This window comes from Dromiciops gliroides, chromosome 2 (genome assembly GCF_019393635.1).
Source record: "Dromiciops gliroides isolate mDroGli1 chromosome 2, mDroGli1.pri, whole genome shotgun sequence".
NCBI lineage: Eukaryota > Metazoa > Chordata > Mammalia > Microbiotheria > Microbiotheriidae > Dromiciops > Dromiciops gliroides.
In genome coordinates this window covers 271700531-271724862 of record NC_057862.1, presented here as the reverse complement: position 1 = coordinate 271724862, position 24332 = coordinate 271700531, and the positions used below count along the sequence as shown (strand labels likewise).

General features: G+C 34.5%; 1 protein-coding gene and 1 pseudogene across 1 annotated transcript in view; one reads left to right on the top strand and one right to left on the bottom strand.

Annotated features, from left to right (window-relative positions):
* Positions 1–24332, bottom strand: part of MIPOL1 (mirror-image polydactyly 1) — a 440092-nt gene that overhangs the window by 303805 nt on the left and 111955 nt on the right. Inside the window, exons 8-9 of the mRNA XM_043986491.1 lie at positions 19063–19096; positions 18633–18803 (exon numbers count right to left, since the gene is read on the bottom strand). Of these exons, the coding sequence (XP_043842426.1) occupies positions 18633–18803; positions 19063–19096 (205 nt within the window). The remainder of the gene's footprint in view (positions 1–18632; positions 18804–19062; positions 19097–24332) is intronic.
* LOC122741882 lies at positions 13217–13587 on the top strand (annotated as a pseudogene).

The following is a 24332-nucleotide window of genomic DNA, read 5'->3' as shown; positions in this document are numbered from 1 at the left end:
TGGTTAAGAATGCATCTCCTGGGGCAGCTAGATAGCACAATGGATAGAGCACCAGCCCTGGATTCAGGAGGTTCTGAGTTCAAATCTAGCCTCAGACACTTAACAATTACTAGCTGTGTGACCCTAGGCAAGTCACTTAACCCCAATTGCCTCACCAAAAAAAAAAAAAAAAAAAAAAAAGGAATGTATCTCCTACCTGTAGTTATAAGTAAATTATCTGGTTCACTTCTAACTTTTTTATAGTACATAGGTATTGTAGAATATGGATGTAAGGTGTTGGTTTGAATCTACTTTCTGCCAGAACAGTTTCTAGCTTTCCCAACAGTTTTTATTAAATATGGAATTTTTTCCTAGTTATATTATGCTTTCTATATTATTAAATACTGGGCTATCACATTCTACTGATTTGATTCTCCCATGTCTAGTCTGTCCCACTGATCTATTACTCTATTCTTAACTACTACTTGATAGTTTTGATGAGTGCTAATTTATACTATTGTTTGAGAGTTGAAAGTGCTATTCCCTCTTTGTCTCTACCTCTTTCCATCATTTCACTAGATATCCTAGATATTTTTTTTCCCAAATGAATTGTTATTATTTTATCAAGGTTATTCCCTTGATAATTTGGTGGTATGACATTAAAAGTATAAATTAACCTGGGTAGTTTGTCATTTTTAATATATTGGCACAACTTAGCCATAAGCACTGAATATTCCTATAACTATTTAAGTTATCCTTTATTTCTTTAAGGAACATTTTGTACTGAGTACAAACAAGTCTTTTATGTGCTTTGGCAGGTCAATTCCAAGATATTTTAGGTATTGTTTTTTAGTAATTTGGAATGTTTCCTCTTCTATTTTTCCTTCTTGGATTTTGCCTTTATCATATAGATAGAGTTGATACTTGAAGATTTATTTTGTAGCCAGAAACTCTTCTAAGGCTATTATCTTGATTAGCATATTTGCTGATTGTCAGAATTTTTGACGTATATCAACAGCAAATAGAAATAAGTTTTTAATTTTGGTTTTATTTTCCATATATCTTTAATATCTTAGTGTCTTATTGATATTGCTATACTTTCCAGAATGATATAAATAATAATTGGCAATTAGAGCATCCTTGATCTCCTCTAATTTTTACTAGAGAAGGTTCTAGTGTATACCCACTACATAAGATGCTTAATTTTGACTATGGATAGATGCTTTTTAATGAAATTTTTTAAAAGGCCCTTCTTTGTTTATAATTTGTAAAGTTTGGGTTTTGTTTGTTTTAAGGCACACGTATTGTACTTTGACAAAGGCATTTTTTACATCTGTTGAGATAATCATGTGGTTTGGGATATTCATTGTTTTTCTGATGATGAACAATTATTGAATCCCTCATATATATCCCACTAAATCATAATGAGTAATATTTGGATAAATTGCTATACACTGTTTGACCAGATTGGTATAAAACAGAGTCAACATTCATAAATAATATTGGTTCATAGCCCTTTTTCTTTGTTTTATCATTCTCAAGTTTGAGTATTAGTATTATATTTTTCTCAGAAAAAGATTCTAGTGAGAGTGCTTTCAGTATCTATTTTTGAGAATAATGTGTGAAGCATTGATACTAAATGTTCTCTGAAAGTTTCAGAGTTTTCATATGAACAATAAGGAACAATAATTTTTTTCCTATGATAGTTCATTTATATCTATTTAAATTTTCTTTTCTGAGATTGGGTTATTTAAGATCTCTATCTGGTCTTCTGATTGGGTAATATATATTTAAAATTAATTTAATTTTTTTACTTTTAGTTTTATTGGAGTAAAATTATACATAATATGTTCTGATTATTATTTTATTTCTAATGATTTATTGTGATTTTGCCTTGATCATTTGTGGTTTGATTGATTTAATGTTTTTTGTCCTTCTTTTAAAATAGATTAGCTAAAGATTACTAATTTTATTAGTTTTTTCCAATGAATCAAGTTTTAGTTTAATCTATCAACTTAATGTTGAGTGTTTTTTATTCAATTTATCTATTTCTCCTTTAGTTTTTTAAAAAATACTTTTATTTGACTACATATTTTTAAATTAAATGTAAAATTTTAAAGAATTTTTAAAAAGTTTGAATTCAACATTTTTTCTTCTCCCCCATCCCAAAATCCTTTCTTGAGAAGACAAGCAATTTAATATGAACTATACATGTGAAATCAGGTAAAACAAATTTCAATATCAGCCATGTTGTAAAAGAAAACACACACACAAAATAAAACAAAAAAAAAGTTTTAAAAAAGATGCTTCAATCTACATTCAGAGATCATCAGTTTGGGGCAGCTATGTGGCACAGTGGATAAAGCACCGGCCTTGAATTGAGGAGGACATGAGTTCAAATCCGGCCTCAGACACTTGACAATTACTAGCTGTGCGACCCTGGGCAAGTCATTTAACCCCAATTGCCCCCCAAAATAAAAAAAAAAAAACAGATCATCAGTTCTCTCTCTGGAGATGGAGAGCATTTTTCATCATGGATCGTTTGGAATTATTTTAGGTCAGAGTAGGTAAGTCTATCACAGTTAATCATCATTAAAATACTGTTGTTACTGTATACAAAGTTCTCCTTCTGCTCACTTTGTTTTGCATCAGTTCGTGTAAACCTTTCTAGGATTTTCTGAAATCCTCCTGCTCATTTCTTACAGTACAAAGTGTTCCACCAAAATCATATTTCACAACTTGTTCAGCAACTACCTAATTGATGGGCATCCCCTCAATTTCAAAATCTTTGCCACCACAAAAAGAGCTGCTATAAATATTTTTTGTTCAAATAAATCCTTTTCCCTTTTCTTTGATCTCTTTGGGATACAGACCTAGTAATGATATTGCAGGATCAAAGTGTATACACAGTTTTGAATTGTTCTCAGGAATGGTTGGACTAGTTCACAACTGCACCAACAGTGTATTAGTGTCCCAATTTTTCCATATCTCCTTCAGTCTTTGACATTTTCCTTTTTTGTCACATTATCCAATCCGAGGGTTGTGAAGTGATATCTTAGCATTATTTTAAAGTTCATTTGACTAATTAGTGATTTAGAACATTTTTTCATGTGACAATTGATAGCTTTGATTTCTTCCACATAATATCTGTTCATATCTTTTGACCAAATACTATGTGGGGAACAGCTATTACTTTTATAAATTTGGCTCAGTTCCTTATATATTTGAGAAATGACATTTCTATAAGAAAACATATTGCAAAAACATTTTCCCCAGTTTCCTGTTTTCTATTTAATTTTGTCTATATTGCAAAAACTTTTAAATTTCCTTTAATCAAAATTAATGGGTACCTAGATGGCACAGTAGAAAGAATTCTGGGTCAGGAATTAGAGTCAGGAAGACTAATTTTCCTGAAGTCAAATCTGGCCTCAGATATTTACTAACTATGTGACCTTGAACAAGTCACTTGGCCTTCTTTCTCTTAGTTTCCTCATCTGTAAAATGAGCTGGAGAAGGAAATGGCCAACCATTCCAGTATCTTTACATAGAAAACTACAAATGTGGTGACAAAGAGTTAAGCACAACTGAATAACAAGAGAACATAATCCTAAATTATCTATTTACTTCCCATAATTTCCTCTGTCATTAACTCCTCCCTTATCCATAGATCTGACACATTTATTTATCCTTCCCAGTTACTTATGATATGACCCTTTATATCTGAATCATTCATCCATTTTGACCTTATCTTGCTATACCTTACCTTGGTGAGAATGTTGGTGTATGCCTAGTTTCTACTAAATTGTTTGTCATTTTTCCATCAATTTTGTCAAATGTTGAGTTCTTACTCCAAAACCTTGGATCTTTTGAGTTTATTAAACACTACATTACTATGGTTATTTACTATTGCTTGTTATGTACTTAATCTATTCTAATGATATACCACTGTATTTCTTAGCCAGTACCAGATTGTTTTGTTTTGATGATTATTGTTTTGTAGTACAGTTTGAAATCTGGACCTGCTGGCGAACTTCTTAATATTTTTTTCAATTCCCTTGATATTTTTTAACAATTGTTTTCTATCTCTATAAAATAATAAATCAGCTTAGCCTACTCATGAGCAATTAATATTTCTTTAATTATTGAGATTTGTAGAAAGTATTTTGTCTTCACAAATAAACCTCCAAATATTTCATATAGTGTGTAGTTATTTTAAATGAAATCTCTATTCCTACCTTTTCCTCCTGGGTTTTGTTGATAGTATATAAAAATACCGATGATTTATGTAGGTTTACTTTATATCCTGCAATGTTGTAAAAGTTGTTGTTTCAGCTAGTTTTTTAATTGATTCTCTGAGTATATAATTATATCATCTGCAAAAAGTGACAGTTTCCTTTCTTCATTACCTATTTTTATTCCTTCAATTATTTTGTCTACTCTTATGGCTATAACTAGAATTCCTAGGAAAATATTGAAAAATTGTGGTGTTCATGGATATCCTTGCTTTTTTTCCTGGTTTTATTGAGAAGGCTTCAAATTTGTTCTGATTACAGGTAATGGTTGCTCTTGGTTTTAGATAGATACTTATCATTTGAAGAAAGGCTCCATTACTATGCTCAAAGAGCTATAAAACTATGCATACTCTTTGATCCAGTAATACCACTGCTTAGGTTTATATCCCAAAAACATCCAAAAAAAAGTCAAAAGGACCTATTTATACAAAAATAGCAGCTCTTTTTATGGTGGCTAAGACTTAGAAATTGAGAGTATGCCCACCCATTGCAGAATGGCAAAACAAGCTGATTGTAATGGAATGTTATTGTGCTATAAGAAATGACAAGCAGTATGATTTCAGAAAAACCTGGAAAGACTTACATGAACTGATGTATAATGAAGTGAAGAGAATCAGGAGAACATTGTACAAATTAACACCAATATTGTACAATGAAGAACTGTGAATGATTTAGTGATCCCCAGCAATACAATGATCTAAGACAATCCTAAAGAACTAATGATGAAGCATACTACCCACCTCTACAGAAAGAACTGATATTGATTGAAAATAGCCTAAAAATAGCCTGTTTTTCACTTTTTCATTTTTTCTTTTGTCTTCTTATACAAAATTACTAATAAAATGTTTTACATAATTGCACATGTATAACCTATATCTGATTGCTTACTGACTCAGGGAAGGAGGAAGAGGAGAAGTGAGGAAGGAAGGGATATGTAAAATCATTCTATATATACTTCTATTCATCAGTTCTTTCTCTGGATGCAGACAGCATTTTCCTTCATATGTCCTTTGTACTTAATTTGGGTATTTATAATAGTCAAAATGACTTATTTGCTCAAAATCCTCCTTAAAAAAATATTGCTATTACTGTATAAAATGTTCTCTTGGTTTTGCTCTAACTATTATTTAGTGTAAGTCTACCCACATTTTTCTAGGATCAAATTGATATTTCATCATTTCTTATAGTACATCACAATCATACCATAACTTGTTTAACAATTGACAAGGATCCCCACAATTTCCAGTTGCTTACCACCACAAAGAGAGCTGCTATAAACATTTTTAGAACATATAGGTTCTTTTCCTTTTTCCCTGATCACCTTGGGAAACAGATCTAGTAGTGCTATTACTGGGTAAAAGGGTATAGACAGGTTAATAACTCTTTAGTCATATTTCCATTTTGCTCTCCAAAATGGTTGGATCAGTTCACAATTCCACTAACAGTATCTCAATTTTTCAAAATCTCCTACAATATCTGTTGTTTTCCCTTCTATCACTTTAACTAATCTGATAGGTATAAAATGATATCTCATGGTTGTTTAAATTTGTACTTCTCTAATTTAAGGCATTTTGTCATAAGACCATAAATTGTTTTGATTTCTTCAACGGAGAATTCCTATTCATACCATTTAATCACTTCACAATTGGGGAATGACTCATTCTTATAGTAGATTTGAAAAAGTTCTTTATGTATTTGAGATATAAGACCTTTATTTGATAAATTATAAAATTTTCCCCAAACTTTTTGCTTTCCTTCTCATCTTGGCTATATTGGTCCTATTTGTACATGTAATCAAAATTATCCATTTTACACCTCACAATAGTATCTCTTGTTTATTCATAAATTGTCTGTCCATAATTCTGAAAAGTAATATGTTCCATGTTCTTTTAATTTTCTTCTAATGTCTCTCTTTATATCTAGATCATGTATCCATTTTGACCTTATCTTAGTAAATGGTATAAGATACTCGTCTATATCCAGTTTCTGCTATACTGCTTTCCAGTGTTCCTAATAATTTTTAATAAATAGTGAATTCTTATCCCAAAATCTCAAGTCTTTACACTTGTCAATTACAAGGTTATTACATTTATTTGCTGCTGCAAATTGTATATCTACTCTATTTGATTGATCTACCTTTTGAATTCTTAACTAGTACCAGATAGTTTTGATAATTACTGCCTTATACTATAGTTTAAGATTTGGTACTGCTAAACCGCCTTCCTTTACATTTTTTTTATAAGTTCCTTTCATATTTTGACTTTTTGTTCTTCCAAATGAATTTTGTTATTATTTTTTTCTAATTTAGCCAAATGTAAGTCTTTCCAGGTTTTCCTGAAACCAGCTTGCTTGTCATTTCTTATATGACAATAGTATTCCATTACATTCATATATTACAACTGATTTAGCCATTCCCCAATGGATAAGCATCCCTTCAATTTCTAATTCATTCTTACCATGAAGAGAGCTGCTATAAATAATTTTACAAATGTAGGACTTTCTCCTTTTTTAATGTTCTCTTTGGTATGTGGATTAGTAGTGGTATTGCTGAATCAAAAAATAAGAGACCGCATTTTTCTTAAGTACCTCTTGGATCATTGCATTGCTGAGAAAAGCTAAGTCATTCACAGCTGATCATATTACAACATGCCTGTAACATTGTATACAGTACATTTTACTTTACATCAGCTCATGTAAGTCTCTCCAGATTATTCTGAGAGCATCCTACTCATCATTTCTTATAGCACAATGGTATTCCATCACAATCTTATCCCACAATTTGTTCAGCCATTCCCCAATCGATGGGCATCTCCTCGATTTTGAATTCTTTGCACCAGAAAAGGGCTTCCACAAATATTTTTTGCACATATAGGTCCCCTAACTTTTTTATCTCTTTTTGGATAGTGACCCATTAGTGGGCATTACTAGGTCAATGAGTATACATGGTTCCATAGCCCTTTGGCCATAGTTCCAAACTGCTCTACAGAATGCTTGAATCAGATGACAACTCCAACAGTGCAGTAATGTCTCATTTTCCCCATATTCCCTACATTTGTCATTTTCCTCTGCTATCCTATTATCTAATCCAATAGGTATGAGGTAGTACCTGCAGAATTGCTTTGACTTTCATCCCTCTAATCAGTAGTGAGTTAGAGCATTTTTTTAATATAGCTATAGATAGCTTTGATTATTTCAACTGAAAACTCTTCATGTCTTTCAATCATTTATCATTTGGGGAATGGCTCTTATTTTAATAAATTTGATTCAGTTCTCTATGTGTTTAAGAAATGAGGTCTTTGGGGGCAGCTAGGTGGCACAGTGGATAGAGCGCCAGCCCTGGAGTCAGGAGTACCTGAGTTCAAATCCAGCCTCAAACACTTAACACACACTTACTAGCTGTGTGACCCTGGGCAAGTCACTTAACCCCAATTGCCTCACTTAAAAAAAAAAAAAAGAAAGAAATGAGGTCTTTGTCAGACAAAGTGTCTTCAATTTTTTTTCAGTTACTATTGTTAACTGTAGTTCCCTCCATCCTATTTCCTCCCCATGGCATTTACTCTATTTTCTATCTCCTTTCACCATGTCCCTCCTTGAAAGTGTTTTGCCTCTGACTGCCCCTGCCCTCAATCTGCCCTTACTTCTATCACTGCCCCCTTATCTCCTTCCCTTCCTAAGGTTCACTCACTCCCCAGAACCTTCCCCGTTTTCCCCTCCCCTGCATAAGCTTTTTCTTGCTTCTTTTATGTGAGATACTTTACTGCATTCCACCTCTCCCTTTCTTTTTCTTCCAATGCATTCCTTTCTCACCCCTTAATTTTATTTTTTTTAAAGACATCGTCCCTTCATATTCAACTCACACCTATGCCCTCTGTCTAAATATACTGCATTCAGCTGCCTTAATAATGAGAAAGTTCTTATGAGTTATTAAGTATCAACTTCCCATGTAGGAATATAAACAGTTTAACCTTTTAATATTCCTTATGATTTCTTTTTCCTGTTTACTTTTTTATGCTTCTCTAGGGTCTTGTATTTGAAAGTCAAATTTTCTATTCAGCTTAGGTCTTTTCATCAAGAATGCCTGAAAATCTTCTCTTTCACTGAATTCCCATTCCTCCCCCTCCCTTGCAGGATGATACTCAGTTTTGCTGGGTAGGTGATTCTTGGTTGTAATCCCAGTTCCTTTGCCCTAAGGAATATCATATTCCAATCCCTCTGATCCTTTAATGTAGAAACTGCTAGATCTTGTTATTCTAACTGTGTTATCCTGACTATGGATCCACAATACTTGAATTGTTTCTTTCTGGCTACTTGCAATATTTTCTCCTTGACCTGGAAGCTCTTGAATTTGGCTATAATGTTCCTGGAAGTTTTCATTTGAGGAGCTTTCAATTTCTGTTTTACCTTCTGGTTCTAGAATATCAGTGCAATTTTCCCTGACAATTTCTTGGAAGATGATGTTTAGGCTCTTCTTTTGATCATGGCTTCAGGAAGTCCAATAATTTTCAAATTGTCTCTCCTGGATCTATTTTCCAAGTCAGTTGCTTTTCCAATGAGATATTTCACATTGCCTTCCATTTTTTCATTCGTTTGGTTTTGCTTTATTGTTTCTCAATTTCTCATAAAATCATTAGCTTCCATTTGATCAATCCTAATTTTTAAGGAGTTATTTTCTTCAGAGAGTTTTGTACCTCCTTTTCTATTTGGCCAATTTAGTTTTTCAAGGCATTCTTTTCCTCATTGGCTTTTCATACCACTTTAGTCTGTTTTTTATGGTGTTATTTTCTTTAGTATTTTTTTGTGTCTCCTTTACCAAGCTGTTGACTTTGTTTTCATGATTTTCTTGCATCACTCTCATTTCTCTTTCCATTTTTTCTTCTACCTTTCTTACTTTATTTTCAAAGTCCTTTTTGAGTTCTTATGTGGCCTGAGACCAATTCATATTTTTCTTGGAAGCTTTGACTTTGTTATCTTCTGAGGGTGTATTTTGATCTTCATTTTCACCATATAATCTTTCTAGGGTCAGCATTTTTTTTCCTATCTGCTCATTTTCCCAGACTCTTTCTTGACTTTTAACTCTTTGTTAAAGTGGGGCACTGCTTCCAGGGTGAAGGGTGTACCCTGTGCACCTGTGTTTGTGCAGCTGTTTTCAAAGATACCTCTAGGAATTTGTAAGTTTTTCATTCTTCCTAAGTGTTATGATTTAAGGAGAGGTATGTTTACTACTCTCCTGGCCTGTGCTCAGGTCTGCAAGCAACCACAGGCCTGATTTTCTGCCCTGGAACTATGAACAGAGTCCTGCTCCACTTTGGCTACAAGCTCTAGTGTGCTTGTGTTCCTCCCCTGCCTGGAACCCCCACTCAGGACTGTGACATGGATTCCAGTGTGGGCAAAACAACAGAGTCCTGCCTCAGTGCTAGCAAAGAGATCCCTGTAATCTCATTCTGACCAATTGTTTGACCCCCTTACTGTCTATGGCTGAGTTCCAGAAGCAGTTGCTGCCACTCCTGATTCAGAGACTCCAAAGGTCTGCTCCTGGTTTGCTGTGGCTGTGGCTGTGTTGGGGCTGGGTATGTGCTGGTATGGCCTGCACTGGGCTGTGCTCCACTCTCACCATGGTACAAGAGAACTTTCCTGCCAACCTTTTAAGTTGTCTTTGGCTGGAAAATTATTTCACCCCGTCTTTTTGTGGGTCCTGATGCTACAAGAATTGTCTCATGGCATTATTTGAAGGTATTTGGAGGGGTCTTGGGGTGAGCTCATGAAAGTGACTGCCTTTCCTCTACCATCTTAGCCTGATCCTGTTTTGTTTTGCTGCCTTTTACCCAGGTGTTAATGATCTTTTCATAATTTTCTTCTTTGCTTTCTTTACCTAATTTTTCTTCTACCACTGTTATTTTGAAAATAGTCTTTAATCACTTTCAGGAATTCTTGTTGGGATTGTTTTCAATTTACATGTCTTTCTTGGTGACTTTGCTTGTATCTATTTTTACTTCATTGTTTTCTGATTTTGTGTCTTGATTGTCCCTTTCACCATGGTAGCTTTTTATTGTGAGGTTTTGTTTTTGTTATTTGCTCATTTTCCTACCCGATGTCTTGATTTGGAAGTTTTGTTAATGTTGGGCTCTGTTCTCAGCATGGGTGAAGGGAAGAACTCTCTCTCAAACTTCAGGCTTTTTCTTAAACTGTTTTTTTCAGAGTTATTTCTGAGGGATTGGAAGTTTGCAGTACTTCCAAGATGGTGTATTCTGGGAAGAGGTATGGCCATTGTTGTCTTTGTCTGCACGTTGGTCCTTATTGTAATAATTTCAACTTAGCCATAGTGTATAATCCTTTTAATAGGTTCTTTCCCAATCAATATTATTTTATTTTAATTTTTATGTAATATTCATTAGGTATAGTAGTCTAAAGCTTCCTTTCTCTTTTTGGTTTTCTCTCATTTAGATATGAAGACCATATTTGTATCATAGAATGAGTTTGAAAGGCTCTTTTCTTTTCTTATCCAATTTTTGCAGAGATTTATGTAATGTTAGAAATAATTTGTCCTTGAATATTCCAGAGAATTTACTGGTAAATTTTTTTTTTGGAGATTAGGTTTTCTTTAGAGTTCATTGATGTCGTGTTTCTTATCTGATAAGTATCATTAAAACAATCTTTCTTCTTTCATTAATCTGGATATTTTATATTTTTAAGTATTCACCATTTTCATCTAAATTCTTAATGTTGGGGCCTTATATTTACATTCAATAATCACCAGAGATCTATCATCTCTAATTTGAAATATAACTTGGTACAGGAATGACTCCTCTTCCTAAAATCTCTTTATTATGTTGTTGTTCAACAACCAACAATGGCTCCCCATTGCCTTTATTATCAGCTTTGCAATACCTTCTATAATCTGGCCCAACCCCATCACATAAGCATATATCCAATAAACATCATGGTATAACTTGCAACATGCAATCTGGTCAAGTTAGTTTCTTAACTATTTCACAACTCTACCCTGTTCATTCCTACTTGTTTGCATTCATTCTTCGTTTTCTTCTTGCTTGTAATCCTCTCCCTTTCTTTCTCCTAGTTCCCTTTATGATTAATAATAATAATAATAATAATAGCTAGAATTTATATGGCTCTTTAATGTTGACAAAACACTTTACATGTATCATTTAATTGGATTCTCACATCCCATAACATTCTCAAAAAATATAATGCTAATTATATCATAAGGGATAAGGACTGAATCTGTGATTTCATTGGTAAAAGGAACTCCAGCTTGAGGAAATTCATTCTCCAATGTAGTTTGATACATTCTAGACAACTTCAAGTCTTAGAAAGTTGCCTATAATACTGAGAGGTTATGTCTTCCCCAAGGCAATCCAACCAGGATATGTCAAAGTGAAAATCCAAGTCCAGGTCTTCTTGGATTTCAGGTCATCTTTTTTATCACTATGTCACATTGCATTTATATTTGTTTATATTAAATTTAGAACTTTGTTTTATATGATCTCATCATTCTCTAGTATCATGTGTGTGTGTGTGTGTGTGTGTGTGTGTGTGTGTGTGTGTGTGTGTGTGAAATCCCCCAAACAAGATTATAAACTGTCTGCTTGGTGGTAGAGACCACATCATAAAACATTACATGCCCTCAGCACCAAGTACATGCATATCTACAAAGTATTCAAAAAGTATTTAATTGAGCTGAATAATATAAGGGCTCATATATTTTTCTATGGAATAATTTACTGAACTGATTCCAAGTTATTTCAAGTATTGTCTCTTCACATTTTTTCAGCTTAGTTCATATATATAGTGAGAATTGGAATGACGCCCCCTGCTGGGAGGGACATTGTGAGCTCTGGCCTGAAAAGAAAGCATGTGACTTGGCAATCACGTGTGACTTAGTGTCCTGAAGTTACCACCTGTTAGTTGTGCCAATCAGTGCTACCAACCAATTAGCTTGGAGCTGTGTGTGTGGATGGCCCTGTTTCCTGTTTCACAGGAGGCTTCTGGGAGAAGGAGGGAGGAGCGAGGCCTTTTTGGTTCCTGACTTGGGCTTAGTGGGAGGACAGATGCTGGGCTCTCTTAGAGATAGTTAGATGAAGTTTGCTTTTGACTTCTCTATTCACTAACTTCTAATGTACTTTAATAAATATTTAAAAGTCTAAACTCTTGCTAAAGCTTCTAATTTAAGGTGACCACTCATTAGATTTTAGACATCATAGCTAGAATTTTAGGCCCTTAGTATCTATCTATCTATCTATCTATCTATCTATCTATCTATCTATCTATCTATCTATCTATCTATCTATCTATCTATCATCTATCTATCTATATTTGCCAAAAAGAAAAAATGCCTTTAAAATAATTGTGGTGGGGGGAAGAAAATGAAAGACTTTCTGGAAAGTACCAAAAGTTCTAATAATTCAGTGTCTAGAACATCATAAGAGCTTAATAAATGTTGCCTTACACTACTTACAAATTGTATTATTTTGACATTTCAGAACAACTAATATGAGAAAGAGAAGTGGTCAGAAGGATATAAGTGAGAATTAAGAGTATATTTTAAATATCAAATAATATTAGAATCTAGTACATTCAATAAAAGTAAATTATAGTAAAGGTTAAATTATCTCCATCTGATAAATTCCTACTTCTATAATTTCCATTACACAAACTAATCATACAATGTGAATGTATTCCAAATGAATCTATATTGCATCCTAAAAGCTTTTAAAATGCCAGAAAACAATAATATAAGAGAAAATTCATGAAACAAAAATAATTCCTCTGAAACAATCAATCAATAAACAATGTACACACATACTCCATACCATAGGGGAAACAAATTAATTTCTTAGAATAAGAATACTTTGAAATTTCCTCTTTTGCTTTTCTGTCCGACAACTTACCTTGGAAGCAGCGACAGCAGGAGTTCCTGGAGCCTCACCATGCCACCCAAGGACGATAAGAAGAAGAAAGATGCCGGCAAGTCAGCCAAGAAGGACAAGGACCCCATAAACAAGTCTGGGGGCAAAGCTAAGATGAAGAAGTGGTCCAAGGGAAAAGTGCGAGACAAGCTCAACAATATGGTTCTGTTTGATGAAGAAATACATGACAAAATCTGCAAGGAGGTCCCCAACTATAAACTTATCACCACTGCAGTGGTCTCAGAAAGACTGAAGATTCAGGGTTCTCTAGCCTGGGCAGCCCTCCAGGAACTGCTTAGTAAAGGTCTGATCTAGTTTCCAAACACAGAGCATAAGTGATATATATTAGGAACACCAAGGGTAGAGATGCTCCAGCTGCTGAAAATGTATGAAAAAGCTCAACATTTTTGTGTACATTTTCACAAATAAACTTATTAGACTGAAAAAAAAAAAGAAATTTCCTTTTTTAAGTGAATCTGCCCTAAGCAACTCACTTCTGGAAAAAAAGAGGTAAACATTAAGCATCATTGAAAAATTGAAAAGCTTCAAAATAACTACGGTCTTGTGTAATCTCAAGAGATTTTTTTTGATCACAAATTTACCAGAAGAGCAAGTTTAATTTTATTTTTAGAGACATTAAAAACATAAGTATGTGCATATGAAACAGTTAATAATTATACCATTACATTTTGTTTTGACTGATGAATGAGATTCATTTTCTCTACAAAGCATTACACAATCCCCTCAGCCATCTATACCTCCCTTTCTTCAAACTGTCATCACACTTCATATTACAGGTTCATATTATACTATGCTTTATTTACATGTCACCTTCCCTTTATATTTCTATCTCTTCACAGTGCCTAGGAAAGTATCTTCTACATAGTAACCATTTAATCAAAATTTGTTGAATACTGGCAATCATCTTGACTGATTAACATTATTAATAGTTACAAATAGTGAAATGAATTGGAAAAAAAAGATTTCTTAGAGAAGTACCTGAAATCTTTATCTAAATGCATGCAACCACATTAATGAAATTGAAAAAGGTTTTATAACTATTATATTATAGCTATATTACATTACATTGAAGTCCCCTAATTCAGCACATGTATTATGGCAGTAATGAAGCTTGCCTTCTCATGAAAAAGGAATTTCAAAGGCAAATCGATAGCATATATAAGGGAAATGTTTGCCCTACCTAAAAGTGAAGGCTAATTACCTTCTTTAGAGTATAAATTTAGCATGTTAATTTGCATTCACAGAATCAAAGAATCTGAGATTTGGAAGGAACCTCAGAGAGCCCATCTAGTACACATGATATGTGAACAGGAATCCTTTCTATAACATGTCTAACAATTTATCATTCAGCCTCTGCTAGACAGCAATTTTAGTTATTAGATGGAAAGTTTTAGCTATTAGAAAGCTTAATAATACAAGAGGTAGTATGATGTAATGTCTAGAGAGCCTACCTCAGAGCCAGAAAGCGCTGGCTGGATTCGAGCCACTTCTTTTTTTTCTTTTTTTTTTTTTTGCAGGGCAATGAGGGTTAAGTGACTTGCCCAGGGTCACACAGCTAGTAAGTGTCAAGTGTCTGAGGCTGGCTTTGAACTCAGGTCCTCCTGAATCCAGAGCCAGTGCCCCATCCACTGCGCCACTTAGCTGCCCCCAAGAGCCACTTCTAACATATATTAACCGTGATCATGGGCAAACCACTTAATCATTCAGTGCACTTTAAGGTCCATAAGTTGCAAAGGAAAGTGCTATCACTGATAGAGGGAGTTTCCTCAACCAAGAATTCCTGATAACACTGAAATAACAACCCCAGTTCCTACTTCTATCCCCTTTATTATATTAAACCTTTTTGCCTCTTTGAACTTCTACTCATTGATCCTAATTTTGCCCTCTGGAACAACAAAGAATGAGAATAATATCTTTCTTCATGACTATCCTTCAAATAAATACAAGCAACATGGTCCTTATAAACATTCTCTTCTCCAGGTCAGTACCTTCAAACTCACATGGTATGAAATCAAGGTCCTCTACTATCCTTGTTACCCTTACCTTTATGCTCTGCAACTTAAAAAAAAATCTTCCTAAAATGCTGGATCCAGGTGTGGCCTGACTTGGGGGCAGAGTTCTCAAAAGGACTTTCACCAGTTATTTCCCTGTTTTTTCATTTAGCATTTTTTTCCCCAATTACATGTAAAAAACAATTTTGAATATTCATTTTTAAAACTTTGAACAACAATTTTTCCTCCCTCCCCTCTGCTTATTGAGAAGGCAAGCAATTCAATATAGGTTATACATGTGTAGTCATGCAAAACATATTAGGGATGAAAGAAAACATAGACCAAAAAACAAACAAAAAAGACCTCAAGAAAAATTAAGTAAAAAAAAAAGTATGCTCCAATGTGTATTCAGACACCATCAGTTCTTTCTCTGGGGATGGATAGCATTTTTCATCATAAGTTCTCTTGGATCATTGTATTGATGAGAATAGCTAAGTCACTTACAGCTGATCATCTTACAATATAGCTGTTACTTTATACACAGGACATTTATTTTGCATCAGCTTATGTAAGTCTTTCTGAGAGCATTCTGCTCATCATTTCTTATAGCTATCACAATCACAAACCACAATTTGTTCAGCCATTCCCCAATTGATGAGCATCCCCTCAATTTCCCAATTTTTGCTGCCAAAAAGGAGCTGCTATAAATATTTTTTTTTTTTTTAGTGAGGCAATTGGGGTTAAGTGACTTGCCCAGGGTCACACAGCTAGTAAGTGTTAAGTGTCTGAGGCCGGATCAGAACCCAGGTACTCCTCACTCCAGGGCCAGTGCTTTATCCACTGCGCCACCTAGCTGCCCCCTATAAATATTTTAGTAATATAGGTTCTTTAACTTTTTGCTTTTTATCTCTTTTTGGATACAGACCTAGAAGTGGTATTGCTAGGTCAAAGGATCTGCATGGTTTTATAGCTCTTTGGGCGTACAGAATGGTTGAATCAGTTCACAAATCCACTAATAGTGCATTTATGTCTCATTTTTCCCGCATCCCTTCCAACATTTATCATTTTCCTCTTCTGTTTTATTAGCCTATTTAATAGGTATGAAGTAGTACCTCAGAATTGTTTTAGTTTGCATTTTTCCCACAAAAGTGATTTAGAACATTTTTAATAAGGCTATAAATAGCTTTGATTACTTCATCTGAAAACTGTTCATATCTTTTGATCATTTATCAGTTGAGGAATGGCTCTTATTTCTATAAACTTGACTCAGTTCTCTATATGTTTGAGCAATGAGGCCTTTTTTTCAAAGAAACTTGCTTCAAAAGCTTTTTTTAACAGTTATGACTGCTAATTGTATTTCCCTCAATTCTATTTCCCCATTTTTTCTATTCTTTCTCTCCCTTCACCCTATTCCTCCTCAAAAGTTTCGTTTCTGACTGCTGCCACCCCCAATCTGCCCTCCCTTCTATCATCTGATACTATGCCATCTGAATGAAGATTAAAATAGTATTAGCTTTTTCAATATAATTGATTTCTTTTGTAATGCTTATTTTTATTTTATTAGTTTAAAAACCTTATCCTGAGCTGGGGTCCATAAGTTTAACCAGATTGCCAAAGGGTCAATGACCACACACATTCTACAGTTCTAGACCTTTTATCAGACAAGCTTCTGTTTTACCCAACTCCTTCATATTAGATTTAGGAAGTTGATTTTTTGAACCCAAGTATTAGACTTCACATTTAGCCCTACTAAATTTTATCCTAAAAGATTTGGGCTAACATCCCAGCCTGTCAAGATCTATTTGTATTCCAACATTTGGCTATTACTTCTAGCTTTGTATCATTTGAAAATCTAGTAAGCTTTTATGATTGATATTATTAAAAAATGTTAAAAATAATACAGGGACAAACAGATCACTGGGATATTCCACTAGAGAACTTCTCAATTGGCATGAAACCATTAATGATTGCACTTTGGGTCCAGCTATTCAACCAGTTCCAAATCAATATAGCTCTACTATTGTCAAGTCTACATTTCTGTTTAATACAGAAAAAATAGCATAATAAGATTTATTAAATGCTTTGCCAAAACCTAGCTAAATTCTATACCTGGCATTTGCCAGACATACTGAACTACAAACTCTAACATAAAAAGAAATTATTTTGGTCTGGCATGACCTGTAATAAATGAAGAAATGATTAAGATTACATCTTTGTGATCAATACAAACTTTAATAATATCTTTTAGAATTTCACTAAGAATTTGTCTATTTGTCTATCTTAAAAACACATGTTTAGAACATATCTATTATCTACCCGTCTACCTGGGCCTGGATACTATACCATTAAATTCAGTGGCCTCTACTCCTCATTTTCTTTGTTCTATGAAAATCAGGAAAATTTCCCTTCTTGCTACTGTAGTATTGTTCAGGTTATCTTTGATCCTTCAGATATCACAGATCTATTCCAACAATGGATTTGCTTATTATAGGTAATTCTTATCTACTTTTGAAAGGACTTAAAAAATATTCTAAGAAGCTATTCTCATCACATCCTAGTCAACTGTAGATCTTGCATATAATGGAAATAAATAGAATTATTTCTTTAATTTCTTTTCTTTATTTTGAACTATTAAATTAAACCTATTTTCCTGAAAAGTAGAGTGAATTAGCCAATCAGAAGAGCAGAGAGGTAGGGCCAAGAGGGGCCTTTGAGGCCATGTAGTCCATCCCCATTTCCATCCCCATCCCCATCCCCATCCCCATCCCCACCCCCACCTCACAGAAAAGAAATGATGTCAAGAGAGGTTAAATGACTTGTTTAGGGTCACACAGCCAGTAAGTGTCTGCAGTAAGATTTGAATCCACCTCAGATAAGGTTTTCCTTACTCTTGGTCCAACACTATATCCACTATATCATGCTGCCAATAGATAGGTGGATAGATAGGTAGGTAGATAGAAAGATAAGTAGATAGAAGATAGGTAGATGGGTAGATGATAGATTTGTTCTAAACATGTGTTTTTAAGATAGAGAAATAAGATATCGGTTTTGTTTTATATTAAGAGCCATTTATATGGCTAGTCTGCTAAAAATACTTACTATCCACATTCTTAACCTGAATCAACTATGTTCAAACAGCTTAACATTAGTCACAGTTTTGGTGACCAAATAAGAAGTGATAGTTTTTAGACAATAGCTAAAAAAATAAACTAGTTATTTCTACTTAGCATAGAAAAAAGGTAGAAAATAGACTAACAAAGAAGAGATATAATGTATAAATATAACATGTCTGTTACATAAAAAATTATCTGGAAATTTCAAAGTTGTGAAAAACAAAACTTATTTGATTTTCAAATGTTTTTTTTTCTTTCTGTTAAGGAGGAAGGGAATTATTATAAACTTTTTCCACATAAATAGAGACTCACCTTAGACAAAGCAGCATCACGTTCTTCTATCACTGCATTCATTTCTTCAGTAGTTATTTTCTCTTTACATTCCTTGGTCTTGTATATTCGATCCATAATTACAGCTCCATTACTCTGGATAGCTCTCCCCGTGTCTGCATTGTTTATTCTGTTCAGTAATTCCTGTAATGTCTACCAACAGCATTATATGTTAGTCCTACATGAAGTTTTAATATATTTTATTTAATATAGGGTTTTAATTAATAGGCACATGTGAATGGTAAATTGACGGAGTGAAGTTATTGAATTTTCATATTGCAGCAAAGATGTACATTATTAGTGTGTCAATTCTTCTTTTTCCCACTTCTTAGTTCTTGAAACCCACTCAATTGAACTTAAGCCTCTAAGATATACGACTGACATCAAGAAATCTCCTCAGAGAATGGCTTACCATGTCATTTTCTTCAGGGTTAATATTTTCTAGCCTAGAAAAAAAGGGACACAGAAAGCCTGATCAGTAGCATTTCCTTAGTGCAGCAAAATGAGTTCGCTTTTTAAATCTTTAGAACCTCAAGTAATTTCATTCGACTAGTCTTTAGAGTCAACCATAACACTGAACATATTAAAGTGCCACCTGCTCGACTTCATCTTTCAATAATGCTCCATATCTTCAGCACTGACTTCAGACTGTTAAGTTATTAATGTTTACTACTATATATGACTACAAGGATCAATTGTTCATATGTGCTTAGATGAAGAAAGTTCCCCAGCGATAGAAGCACTGGAACTCATCATTATATTTATTCCTGGACCTGCCTTTTTTATTTTTTTTTTTCACCTAGAAACTGTATTCCTTTCCTCTTTCTTTTAGGGCCCTCAAATAAAACAAGGTACTGTTTTTATTGTCACGTTTAATTATGTTCTCTCAAAAACTTTACCTGAAAATCTTCTATGAGGTTCTCTTTGTTAAAAATAAATAAATAAAATGTAAAAGCTAATGGAAGGTTGAAAGACCTCTATCATTACAAATAAATAACACTATGCATCTTTCTCCCCCTATATCATAACACTGAAAGAATTATATAGTTATAGAAAGCAAACTGACTTCTCATACACGTCAGTTTTCCTTTGAAATAGCCATCCTGACTAATGAATCCTTGGTTTAAAAAAAAAAAACAAAAACTGCTCAAGTACAGAAAAAGGAAAATGTGGCTAGAAAACAGTTTATTTGAAAGGGAATCCATGGACTAAGATTTTAGAGGGCAAGTCAAATCAAAAGGGATTGGATGCTCCCGAGAATGGAATTCTTACAGCATAAACACAAAGGATTCAGGTGAGAGGGAAAGTTTCTAAACTTAATGTTCCTTTCCTTACAAGAAAAAAATTGTGACACTTTCCTATACTATACTTTGCATATAAAAATCTAGGCAAGGAATTACTTTTTTCTGATTTTTAAAAAATTAATAATTTATTTTAAAGTGTAAAACAAATCTCACAATACAATAAATATAATTCACAAAAGTACTGATATAATCCCACAAATTTACATATTTATAACTCAAAAACACTTAGATACTATTGACGTAATAGGTGTACTTGTTTTTTTGGGCACAAAGTTTATGTTGCTACTTGCAATTCTTTATCAATAAGTTACTGAAATCAGTTTTTCATATTTGTAACAAATTAAAGCCAAAAAAACCATTGCACACAAAATATGATAACAAATTAATAAATTGTATATTGATTTATTGGATAAACCAGAGCTCTATTCATCCATAGGAAACACACACACACACACACATATACACACACACAACTTTCAATGTCATAAGCTTTTATTTTATTTTATTTTTTTAAGTGGGATTTTCCCAGGGTCACACAGCTAGTAAGTGTCAAGTGTCTGAGGTCAGATTTGAACTCAGGTCCTCCTGAATCCAGGGCTGGTGGTTTATCCACTGTGCCACCTAGCTGCCCCCCCCCATAAGCTTTTTTTAAAAAAGAGACTATCACCGGATAACACTATTAAGTAACTTGATCAAATATACTAAGACCAAAATAACATTTGCCCATGGTAGATGCATTTCTTATTCAATAGTATTTAGAAAAGACTAGGACTTTGAAATAAAATGAGAATTATTTCTATAGATAAGTTATTAATAAGTATGTCTTCAACAGCAAAGTGGTGGAATAGATAAAGTCTGGACATTTACTGAACATTTACTTCCTGTGTGATGCTGGGCAAGTCAGAAAAAAAAAAACCCCTCAGTTTGCCTCAGTTTCCCCAACTACAAAATGGGGATAATAATAGCACCTACCTCCAAGGAAAATGTTATGAGAATTAGATGAAATAACTGTAATGTGTTTAGCAAACTCCTCAGCATATGGTAGGGGCTATATCAATGTTTAATCTCACACTCATTTGTAGGGTAGATGTTGACAAATTAGGAAACAAAAAATATTATCTTATGTATTAATCATAAGTCTAAATTTTACCATATATTTAGCCACTTTACTTCTCTGGTTTAGAGTATGAATTTGAGCACCTTGTATTTAAAATATAAAAATTTTCAAAAATATTTGGTAATATTCAAGTTGCAGTAGAATATTTTTGTCATCAAATGAAAAAACAGCACTCTCTTCTTTCAATTCTAATTTTGGTTTTTTTCACATTGTTTCTTTAAAACTTTGTGTTCTAAATTTTCTTCCTCCCTCCCTCCTCAACCCTCCCTATGAAATCAAGCAATTCAATAGAAGTCATACATGTGCAGTTATGCAAAACATCTTCACATTAGGTTGTGAAAGAAAATAGACAATATAACTTTAGAAAGATGATCTAACATCTGTATTAAAATACCATCAGTTCTTCCTCTGTTGATGGTTTGCATTTTTCAAATGTCCTTCTGATATCATCTTGCTCATCATTTCTTTCAGTTACTATTGCTAACTGTATTACCCTCCATCTTATTCCCTCCCCTTTATATTTACTCTATTTTCTCTCTTCCTACACCGTATCCCTCCTCAAAGTGTTTTGCTTTTTACTGCCCCCTCCTCCAAAGTGCCTTTTCTTCCTTTGCCTCACCCCCCCCCATCTCCTTTCCCTCCCACTTTCCCTCAGGGCAAAATATATTACTATACCAACTTGAGTGTGTATGTTATTACCTCTTTGAGCCAATTCTGATGAGAATAAGGTTCACTCACTACCCCACTCCTTCCTCCTCTTCCCCTCCACTCCATAAGCTTTTTCTTATTTCTTTTATGTGAGTTTCTTTTCCCCAATCCACCTCTCCCTTTCCCTTTCTTCCAGTGCATTCCTCTTACCCCCTAACTTTATTTTAAAGATGTCATCATAGGTCAGCTAGGTGACACAGTAAACAAAGCACCAGCCCTGAACCCAGAAGGCACCGAGCCCATATCCTGCACCAGACATAAGCTACCCCACCTGGCCTGCCCCACAAAAAACAAGGATAAACAAAAAATAAATGCTTTACAGATACCATCACTTCATATTCAGTTCAGACTTGTGTCCTCTAAGTGTATTCCTTTCAGCTGCCCTAATACTGAGAAAGTTCTTATGAGTTAGAAGTATTATCTTCCCATGTGGGAATGCAAACAATTTAATCTTTTAATATCCCTCATGATTTCTTTTTCTTGCTTACCTTTTTATGCTACTCTAGGGTTTTGTATTTGAAAGTCAAGTTTTCTATTCAGTGCAGGTCTTTTCATCACAAATGCCTGAAAGTCCTCTTTTTCATTCAAGTCCCATTTTAACCTCTGAAAGATGCTGGGTAGGTGATTCTTGGCTGTAGTCCCAGCCCTTCAGCATATCATTCCATGCCCTCTGGTCCTTTCATGTAGATGCTGCTAGATCTTGTTTTTTCCTTACTATAGTTCCACAGTATTTGAATTCCTTTTTTCTAGCTGCATTCAATATTTTCTCCTTGAGCTGGAAGCTCTGGAATTTGGCTATAATATTCCTGGAGGTTTTCCTTTTGGGATCTCTTTCAGGACATGATCAGTGGACTCTTTCAATTTCTATTTTACTTTCTGCTTCTAGAATATCAGGGTAATTTTCCTAGACAATTTCTTGGAAGATGATGACTAAACTCTTATTTTGGTCATGGTTTTCAGGTAGTTCAATGATTTTCAAATTATCTCTCCTGGATTTATTTTCCAGGTCAGCTATTTTTCCAAGGAGATATTTCACATTGTCCTCTATTTTTTTCATTCATTTGGATTTACTTCTCATAAAGTCACTAGATTCCATTTGTTCAATCCTAAGTCTTAGGCAATTATTTTCTTCAGAGAGCTTTTGTATCTCCTTTCCCATTTGGCTTTTTAAGCTGCTGGCTTTTTTCTCATGACTCTCCTGCACTGCTCTCTTTCCATTCTTTCCTTCATCTCTCTAAATCTTCCTTCTATCTCTCCTACTTTTTTCTTCAAAGTCCCTTTTAAGCTCTTCCATGGCCTGAGACCAATTCATATTTTTCTTGGAAGTTTTGGATGTTGGAGCTTTGACTCTTTTATTATCTTCTTCTGAGAGTGTTATTCTACTCTACTTTGTCCCCCCAAAAGATTTATATAGTCCACTGCTTTCTTTGCCAACTCATCTCAAGCCAGAAGTAGATGTCTGATTGGAATCTGATTCTCTATGGCTGAAAACTTGGTGTGCCTGTGCCCCTCCCCCACTGGGTCACCACCACTAGAGTCAGCCCACTGGATCAGAACCTGGGGGCTTTGCCCCAACCCCAGCAGAGATTACAGCCACTTCACCCTGGCCAACTGCTGAACCCCCTCACCAATCTGCAAGCCAAGCCTTAGAAAAAGCTGCAGGCGCCAAAGATTCTGAGGCCATAGAAGCACTGTCTGTTCTAGGCTGGGTCCGCACTGCACACTGAGCTCCTCTCTCCATCAATGGGTAGAGTTCCAGAAGCAGCTACTGCCACAATTAAGTCAGAGGTTACCAAGGCCTGATTCTCTGGGGCTGGGGCTGGCGCTACTCAGTGTGCTCCACTCTCACCCTGGTACAACAGACCTTTCCTGCCAACCCTCTAAGCTGTCTCTGGCTGGAAAATTATTTCAGCCTGTCCTTTTTTGGATTGTGCTGCTCCAAAAATTGTCCTATGGCATTATTTGAAGGTACTTGGAGGGGTTTTGGAGAGAGGTCAGGGAAGTCACTGCCTTTCCTCTGCCATCTTGGCTCCACCCCCAATCTCTACCATTGTTTGTTTCTCAATTCAAATTTCTTTTAGAATAGATTGGCACAATAAAGTCAGTGTTTCAAAATGATATCGAAGTTTACTATGCTTTTCCCTATATCAGCACACAATTTTGCAAAGGGTCTTATTCTTAATTGACTTTTTTTTTGTGGGGCAATGAGGGTTAAGTGACTTGCCCAGGGTCCCACAGCTAGTAACTGACTTTTTAAAAAATAAAACTGGTAACTTTTATAACAACATGGCAAACTATATTTAGTTCTTTACTCAATTCCTGATATGTTATTGCTTGTGAAGAGTACAATATGCGGAGGAATGTCACATGTTTAGATATGTATATATTATCCCTATATCACCTGAGCCCAAGACAAAACTCCAACCCATGATTTTTGTTTAAAGATCTATCAAACAGGGGGCAGCTAGGTGGCACAGTGGATAAAGCACTGGCCTTGGATTCAGGAGGACCTGAGTTCAAATCTAGCCTCAGACATTTGACATTTACTAGCTG